The sequence below is a fragment of the Oncorhynchus masou genome, unplaced genomic scaffold (genome assembly GCF_036934945.1).
Source record: "Oncorhynchus masou masou isolate Uvic2021 unplaced genomic scaffold, UVic_Omas_1.1 unplaced_scaffold_1460, whole genome shotgun sequence".
Taxonomy (NCBI): domain Eukaryota; kingdom Metazoa; phylum Chordata; class Actinopteri; order Salmoniformes; family Salmonidae; genus Oncorhynchus; species Oncorhynchus masou.
The window spans coordinates 37,707-47,500 of record NW_027004584.1 but is presented as its reverse complement, the minus strand read 5'-3'; the positions used below and the strand labels follow the sequence as shown (position 1 = coordinate 47,500).

Below are 9,794 nucleotides of genomic sequence, written 5' to 3'. Positions count from 1 at the left end.
GCACCTTGGCAAAGAGACAAAGAGGACACACAAAACACAATACGCACCTTGACAAAGTCAATACTGAATCCAGCCTGACAGAAGCCTTGTCCCTCTGGAGAGTTGGCTTCTGTTCAGAGTAACACAAACACAGAACGATTGAATCATCTCTCAATGGTAAACCAGGTGGGGTTATCTCAATCTGCAGTTATTGATATAAACAGATATAGAGCCAGTTTCTCAGATCTAATCCCAGATTACAATTCACTTTTTAATGAAGAATCTCTAGGCTTAAACTGCTGGACCCAGAAAAAACAAACACTTTTCTCAGTCACTTACTAGATCGACAAGGAGAGTACTCCACAACTTCTTGTCCTTTCTTCAGGAAACACGTTCCAACAGGCTCTCTCTCTGACACGCTGTACGTGCTCCACTGGTAGAGAGGAGCACAGGCCTGAGAGAGAGACACACAACACCTTATGAGTACAGTCAACGACAGCAAGGCCACGCAACAGTCAAAGAGACTCGATAGAGAAAATGGGGCTTCTCTCGTTACAGACTGATCGCTAGCTGGCGCACGCAAGATTTGGTTCTGGATTCCAAGATAAGGACATGGCACTCACCAGAATGTGTTCATAAATTTTAAATACAATAATATACAAACAATACAAAAAAAACAATTTGTGTGTGTTAGAGCAGATTTTCCCAAACTCGGTCCTGCCATAGAATTTAATGTTAATTTCTCTACCATAAGCTGCCTCCAACGTCATTTTAGAGAAATTGAAAGTTAACCAACCGGCCTCACAACCACAAACATTGTGTACCCACGCCAGCCCAGGAGGTCCACATCCAGCTTCATCACCTGGGGGATCGTCTGAGACCAGCCACCCGGACAGAGGATGAAACTGAGGAATATTTCTGTCTGTAATAAACCCCTTTTGTGGAGAAAAACCACTACAACCCCACTCCAGCCGAAGGTTGGCATTGAGCATGGTGATCTTAACTTCTTCGATATAGGGGGCGCTCTTTTAAATTTTGGATAAAAAACGTTCCCGTTTTAAACAAGATAATTTGTCACGAAAAGATGCTCGACTATGCATATAATTGACAGCTTTGGAAAGAAAACACTCTGACGTTTCCAAAACTGCAAAGATATTGTCTGTGAGTGCAACAGAACTAATGCTACAGGCGAAACCAAGATGAAATTTCATACAGGAAGTGCCCCAGATTTTGAATGCGCTGTGTTCCAATGTCTCCTTATATGTCTGTGAATGCGCCAGGAATGAGCCTACACTTTCTGTCGTTTCCCCAAGGTGTCTGCAGCATTGTGACGTATTTGTAGGCATATCATTGGAAGATTGACCATAAGAGACTACATTTACCAGGTGTCCGCTTGGTGTCCTCCGTTGAAATTATTGCGCAATCTCCAGCTGCGTGCACTTTTCCATTTGGTTCAGAGGAGAAAGGCAACTGCCACGAATTATTTATCATCGAATAGATATCTGAAAAACACCTTGAGGATTGATTCTAAACAACGTTTGCCATGTTTCTGTCGATATTATGGAGTTAATTTGGAAAAACGTTTGGCGTTGAAATGACTGAATTTGTTTTTTTTTCTTAGCCAAACGTGATGAACAAAACGGAGCAATTTCTCCTACACAAATAATATTTTTGGATAAACTGAATATTTGCTATCTAACTGAGAGTCTCCTCATTGAAAACATCCGAAGTTCTTCAAAGGTAAATTATTTTATTTTAATGCTTTTCTTGTTTTTGTGAAAATGTTGCCTGCTGAATGCTAGGCTAATGCTATGCTAGCTAACAATACCTCTTACACAAATGCTTGTGTAGCGATGGTTGAAAAGCATATTTTGAAAATCTGAGATGACAGTGTTGCTAACAAAAGGCTAAGCTTGTGAGTGAATATATTTCTTTCATTTCATTTGCGATTTTCATGAATATTTAACCTTGCGTTATGCTAATGAGCTTGAGGCTATGATTACGCTCCCAGATACGGGATCGCTCGACGCTAGAGGTTAAGCTTGTGTGCGGCTGCTCGGCCATGGAAACCCATTTCATGAAGCCCCCGACTAACAGTTCTTAGTAAGTTCGGTAGTGAACTGTGACCTTCTGTGGCCTACCACTTCGCGACTGAGCCGTTGTTGCTCCTAGATGCTTCCACTTCACATTAACAGCACTTACAGTTGACCGGGGCAGCTCTAGCAGGGCAGAAATTTGATGAACTGACTTGTTGGAAAGGTGGCATCCTATGACGGTGCCACGTTGAAAGTCATTGAGCTCTTCAGTAAGGCCATTCTACTGCCAAAGTGTGTCTATTGCATGGCTGTGTGCTCAATTGCATCCACACGTTAGCAACGAGTGTGGCTGAAATACCCAAATCCACGAATTTGAAGAGGTGTTTACATACTGTACTTTTGTATGTGTGTGTGTAATGTTGGGTTGAAGCTACGGACCCTGATGCTTGGCTCTCTCATTCATCCCGGGCTTTTGGGAGGGAAGGTAGACAATGAGCCTGTTGTAGAGGATGTAAGCAATGTTCTCTGGCAGCTCGATAGCTGGGATAAGTTATTTCCGCCACTGCCACACAGCTTCAGAGAAATCCTTGTTGAGGAAGACGTTGGTTCCTGTCAAATTCTTGGCTCTCTCCAGAACAGCCATCTTGTCCTTAAACCTCAGGAAGTTGACTACTATCGGCTTGGGTCTGTCACCTGGACTAGTGATGGGTTTTCCAGACCTGTTGGCGCGCTCCACCTGAATCTTCCTCTGCAGTTTTTGAGTGATCATTTTTATTACTTTCTCGTCATACTCTGTCCAGTTCCAGTTCAGATGGTAATCCTCCTGGATTGTCCCCCTAGATCCGGGTTTCCGTCACCTTGGTTCACGTTGTAGTTTTTGCCCCCTAGGACTACACAGCTGATCCAAAATAACCAACTCATCATCAAGCTATGATGATTTGAAATCAGCTGTGTAGTGCTAGGGGGCACAAAACTAAAACGTGCACCCAGGAGGGGCCCCAGGAAACCTGGATCTAGATAATCTGTTTTCCCAGTCATTTGTAATACTGATTCACAGACAGTACTGACGTCATCTCACGTGGACTTATGGTTTGTTTCCCTCTCGCCACGTCTCCCTGGGAGCAAACTGCTATTAAGGTCTTGGACATCTCAGGTCAGCTCGTCCATTCTTTTGTTAGTTGAATCAATCAGTATTTGGACAAATCTCTTGAAAATATGTTCCTGTTGTTGTAACAACTGCTAGTAAAACCCTTTTAGTGTTTTAAAAGATCCTTCCCCTGTGATAGAGAAACACTGTCCTCGCCATAACTCCCACCTATGGATTGGGATGCCAGGGTATCAGTGTAGCCATAACTCCCACCTATGGATTGGGATGCCAGGGTATCAGTGTTGCCATAACTCCCACCTTTGCATTGGGATGCCAGGGTATCAGTGTTGCCATAACTCCCACCTATGGATTGGGATGCCAGGGTATCAGTGTAGCCATAACTCCCACCTATGGATTGGGATGCCAGGGTATCAGTGTAGCCATAACTCCCACCTTTGGATTGGGATGCCAGGGTATCAGTGTTGCCATAACTCCCACCTTTGGATTGGGATGCCAGGGTATCAGTGTAGCCATAACTCCCACCTTTGGATTGGGATGCCAGGGTATCAGTGTAGCCATAACTCCCACCTTTGGATTGGGATGCCAGGGTATCAGTGTAGCCATAACTCCCACCTTTGGATTGGGATGCCAGGGTATCAGTGTAGCCATAACTCCCACCTATGGATTGGGATGCCAGGGTATCAGTGTTGCCATAACTCCCACCTATGGATTGGGATGCCAGGGTATCAGTGTTGCCATAACTCCCACCTATGGATTGGGATGCCAGGGTATCAGTGTTGCCATAACTTCCACCTATGGATTGGGATGCCAGGGTATCAGTGTTGCCATAACTTCCACCTATGGATTGGGATGCCAGGGTATCAGTGTTGCCATAACTCCCACCTATGGATTGGGATGCCAGGGTATCAGTGTTGCCATAACTCCCACCTATGGATTGGGATGCCAGGGTATCAGTGTTGCCATAACTCCCACCTATGGATTGGGATGCCAGGGTATCAGTGTTGCCATAACTCCCACCTTTGGATTGGGATGCCAGGGTATCAGTGTTGCCATAACTCCCACCTATGGATTGGGATGCCAGGGTATCAGTGTTGCCATAACTCCCACCTATGGATTGGGATGCCAGGGTATCAGTGTTGCCATAACTCCCACCTATGGATTGGGATGCCAGGGTATCAGTGTTGCCATAACTCCCACCTATGGATTGGGATGCCAGGGTATCAGTGTTGCCATAACTCCCACCTATGGATTGGGATGCCAGGGTATCAGTGTTGCCATAACTCCCACCTATGGATTGGGATGCCAGGGTATCAGTGTAGCCATAACTCCCACCTATGGATTGGGATGCCAGGGTATCAGTGTTGCCATAACTCCCACCTTTGGTTTGGGATGCCAGGGTATCAGGCTGATGCTGTATCAGTGTCGTCTGATGCTCCACGCATTTCCAGGTAAGGGGTCGCAGGGCAGATTTAAACATCAACAAACAGCAGGGATTTAGACAATCTGCCACAAGGGATAACCGCACCGCGGGCTGTGTTCAAGCTGTCAAGGAAAACTTGCTGGTTTGATAGCTGGGTACGCCAAGCAGCTCGTAAAACTTTTTGTTAGCAAGATCCCTGGATAGATATCCATGTCGCGGGATCCAAATTTAAAAAGGCAAGTAAGCAAACCTTTTCAATATAACTCTTTTTCAGAGACTTTCAAAACAACAAAACGGGCTCTGCATCATTCAACACGTCACCATGGAGATAAGGACATGAGGTCCCTTTCTCCCCCCCCCCTATTGTGTTATTGACTGTACTCTTGTTTATTCCATGTGTAACTCTGTGTTGTTGTTTGTGTCTCACTGTTTTGCTTTATCCTGTCCAGGTCGCAGTTGTAAATGAGAACTTGTTCTCAACTGGCCTTCCTGGTTAAATAAAAGGTGAAATAAAAATATATATCTTTTTTTTTTAAATGACACTCACCAGGATGTGTTCACCATGTGACCGTACCGTGGCTCCAAACCACTGGTTGGACTTAAATTCCATCTGGAGCCCCTCGTTATTCTTACGATCATCTGTGAGGGAGAAATCATTGTGGTTTTAATGAAGAAACACCATCACTTTAAGGGGTTTCTGCATGAAAGAAGCTCTACTCTGTGTTGTTTTCATTACGGCACTCCTAACAAAATATATATTTTTTTAAATGTGCCACCGTTAAACAAGCATTTATTCTTGTCAAGTCAAGCTACTCCTTTCCCTGTTTCAGTCCTCTTTCTTCCATTTGTTGCCTAATGAACATGACCCAGTGTAGGCTGAAATGCTAACGTATCTCCACCTCCTGTCAAATGGACCAACAACATGTACAACCGGTAAAGTAAGAGTATGTTATTCAACATTCTGTCTTGTAGAGACTGTCTTTTTTTTTTACAGCTACTTCGTTCGGAATGATAATAATGGATTTACCATGGTAACCAATAAAGGAATAAAGGTGGAATCACATCACACAGGTTCCAACGCCTGCCACATGGGGCTACAGTCCATTATGGAATACAAAGGAAGACCCAACCATGATCTGCCCAACGATGCCTGGTAGAGAAAACAAACAAAAAAACAACACAGAACCATGCATGATGGCCCCTGCTGACCTAGAGGACTGGGTGATCTCGTTATCGGAGGCCGACCTGAGTAACGTTTTTAATCAGGTCAACACGCATAACGGACGGTATTTCAGGGTGTGTTTTCAGAGCATGCTCAGAACAGCTGGCAGATATATACACAGTCATTTCCAACCTCTCCTTATTCCAGTCTGTAATCCCCACACCTCAAGATGACCACCATCATTCCTGTTCCTAAGAACTCTGAGGCTTCATGCCACAATGACTACCACCCTGTGTCATTCACATCTGTAATCATGAAGTGCTTTGAGAGGCTGGTTATGGCACACATTACTCCAGCATCCCAGACACCATTGAGACACACTCTAATTTGAATACCGCCCCAACAGATTCATAGATGACGCACTCTCAATTGCACTCAACACTGCCCTCGCCCACCTAGATAAGAGGAGTGCTGTTCATTGACGACAGCTTAGCGTTCAACACCATTGTCCCCTCCAAGATTGTCACCAAGCTTAGGACTCTGGGTCTGAACACCTCCCTCTGCTACTGGATCCTGGACTTCCTGACGGGCCACCCCAGGTGGTGAGGGGTAGGCAAAGAGCTGATCGTGGACAATAGGAAACGGGGGGCGAGCACACCCACATCCACAGGGCTGTAGTGGAGCTTCAAGTTCCTCTGTATCCAAATCACTAAAGGCTTAAAATGGTCCAAACACAGACACACAGCCGAAAAGAAGGAACAACACTGCCTCTTCCCTCTCAGGAGGTGGAAAAGGTTTGGGCCCTCAAATCTTGAAGAGGTTCTACAGCTGTACCTTTGAAAGCAGCCGCACGGCAAGAGGTACCGGTGCATCAAGTCTGACACCAACAGGCTCTTGAACAGCTTCCAGCAATACGACTGATAAATAGCTACAATACAGGACCGAGTATTTTTATTTACCTTTTATTTCAGTATTTTGAACTCTCTATGTACACTCACAGAGCCTCACACACACACACACACACACACACACACACACACACACACACACACACACACACACACACACACTGTCACTCCAACACACTCACAGAGCCTTACACAAACACACACACACTGTCACTCCAACACACTCACAGAGCCTTACACACACACACACACACACACACACACACACACACACACACACACACACACACACACACACACACACACACACACACACACACACACACAGACTGTCACTCCAACACACTCACAGAGCCTTACACACACACACACACACGCACACACACAGTCACTCCAACACACTCACAGAGCCTTACTGACCCTGTATAGCCACCTTATCCCTATACATATCTACCTCCATCACTCCAGTATTCCTGTCTCCTTCCCCCTATACATATCTACCTCCATCACTCCAGTATCCCTGTCCCCTTCCCCCTATACATATCTACCTCCATCACTCCAGTATCCCTGTCTCCTTACCCCTATACATATCTACCTCCATCAGTCCAGTATCCCTGTCTCCTTCCCCCTATACGTATCTACCTCCATCACTCCAGTATCCCTGTCTCCTTACCCCTATACATATCTACCTCCATCACTCCAGTATCCCTGTCTCCTTCCCCCTATACATATCTACCTCCATCACTCCAGTATCCCTGTCTCCTTCCCCCTATACATATCTACCTCCATCACTCCACTATCCCTGTCCCCTTCCCCCTATACATATCTACCTCCATCACTCCAGTATCCCTGTCTCCTTCCCCCTATACATATCTACCTCCATCACTCCAGTATCCCTGTCTCCTTATAGTATGCTTTCTTACTTACTTTCTGTATTTCATATTTCTTATTTTTCATGTTTTTTTCTAGTAATATATTGATATGCAAGAAAGGCATTTCACTGTACTTGTCCATGTGACAGTAAAAGTTTAAACAGTCTGACGTTTATGCAAGACACCGACAGGCCACAGACGAATGGACTGGTTGATATTTTCCTGAAGGGAGCAGCAGTGATGAGTTTTAAATCAGAGCCTGGAGATTAAACTATATTTTCCCAAGAGGAAATGACTCACAACCAACACCCGTTAATACCCCCCCCTGTCTAGCCAATGCAATCTCTGACACACATGTTACTCAATGAGGAGGGACATACATGAGGCAAGGTTTTCCCTAGTGTGGTAGAGTTGGTTGTGTTTCCACTTGCCACTACAGAAACACATTGCATTCAGAAAATATTCAGACCCTTTGGCTTTTTCTCCAACAAAGAAAATTTACATTACAGCCTTATTCTAAAATGTATTAAATACATTTTTTCCCCTCAATCTACACACAATACTCCATAATGATGAAGCAAAAAACTGGTTTTTAGAAATGTTTGCTCATTTATTACAAATAATAAAACAGAAATACTTTATTTACATAAGTATTCAGACCCTTTGCTGTGAGACTCAAAATTGTGGTCAGGTGCATCCTGTTTCCATTGATCATCCTTCAGATGTTTCTACAACTTGATTGGGGTCCACCTGTGGTAAATTCTATTGATTGGACATGGTTTGGAAAGGCACACACCTGTCTATATAAAAGGTCCCACAGTTGACAGTGCATGTCAGAGCAAAAACCAAGCCATGAGGTCGAAGGAATTGTCCGTAGCGCTCCGAGACGGGATCGTGTCTCCACGACCTGGAGACCCATGAGGCGGCGTGCAATTGGCCCATCTGGAATAGGGGAGGGTTTGGTCGGCCCGGGATTTCCTTGTCCCAGGCTGCACGGTTACTTCTGTCGGCAGTTGTAAGTGTTTCCTCCGACACATTGGTACGGCTGGCTTCCAGGTTAAGCGAGCAGTGTGTGAAGAAGCAGTGCGGCTTGGCGGGGTCATGTTTTGGAAGACGCATGGCTCTCGACCTTCGACCTCTCCTAGAATCCGTACGGGAGTTGCAGCGATGGGACAGGACTGTAACTACCAATTGGATATCACGGAATTTGGGAGAAAAAGGGGTAAAAAATATATAGAATTCTAACATTTTTGGGGTGTTGTCATTGGCTACCCTTTCAGATAGGAAGAGATAGTGAACATCAATACTTCCCAGTCTGATATTTACATGAAAGCACCAGGTGTTGTTCTCGGCATCCCAGCACCGCCTGGTCACTGGCCCCAAGCACCGCCTGGTCACTGGCCCCAAGCACCGCCTGGTCACTGGCCCCAAGCACCGCCTGGTCACTGGCCCCAAGCACCGCCTGGTCACTGGCCCCAAGCACCGCCTGGTCACTGGCCCCAAGCACCACTGGCCCCAAGCACCGCCTGGTCACTGTCCCCAAGCACCACTGGCCCCAAGCACCGCCTGGTCACTGGCCACAAGCACCACTGGCCCCAAGCACCGCCTGGTCACTGGCCAGATATTTCTATCTACACTATGACACTTAAACTATATTTAATTGACACGTGTTGTTAACGTGTTGTTAACATGTTGTTAACATGTCTGCTGTATTGTGGTTTTCTTTCAGAGACCAGATGGTTTATTTATTGTGTGCTGGGAAAAAAAAGCTTTGTTTCTTCATCTCAATACAAAGTGTTTCAATGCATTCTATTTGAAGCCACGTGCTGACAACGTACCCAGAGCTGTGTGACAACGTACCCGAAGAGCTGTGTGACAACGTACCCAGAGCTGTGTGACAACATTTACATTACGTACCCAGAGCTGTGTGACAACGTACCCAGAGCTGTGTGACAACGTACCCAGAGCTGTGTGACAACGTACCCAGAGCTGTGTGACAACGTACCCAGAGCTGTGTGACAACGTACCCAGAGCTGTGTGACAACGTACCCAGAGCTGTGTGACAACGTACCCAGAGCTGTGTGACAACGTACCCGAAGAGCTGTGTGACAACGTACCCGAAGAGCTGTGTGACAACGTACCCGAAGAGCTGTGTGACAACGTTCCCAGAGCTGTGTGACAACGTACCCAGAGCTGTGTGACAACGTACCCAGAGCTGTGTGACAACGTACCCAGAGCTGTGTGACAACGTACCCAGAGCTGTGTGACAACGTACCCAGAGCTGTGTGACAACGTACCCGAAGAGCTGT

At 45.8% G+C, this 9,794-nt stretch overlaps 1 protein-coding gene across 1 annotated transcript in view; it reads right to left on the bottom strand.

Annotated features, from left to right (window-relative positions):
* Positions 1 to 9,794, bottom strand: part of LOC135530921 (integrin alpha-V-like) — a 39,833-nt gene that overhangs the window by 15,224 nt on the left and 14,815 nt on the right. Inside the window, exons 3-5 of the mRNA XM_064959088.1 lie at positions 5,091 to 5,182; positions 319 to 433; positions 48 to 109 (exon numbers count right to left, since the gene is read on the bottom strand). Coding sequence (XP_064815160.1) covers positions 48 to 109; positions 319 to 433; positions 5,091 to 5,182 — 269 coding nt within the window. The remainder of the gene's footprint in view (positions 1 to 47; positions 110 to 318; positions 434 to 5,090; positions 5,183 to 9,794) is intronic.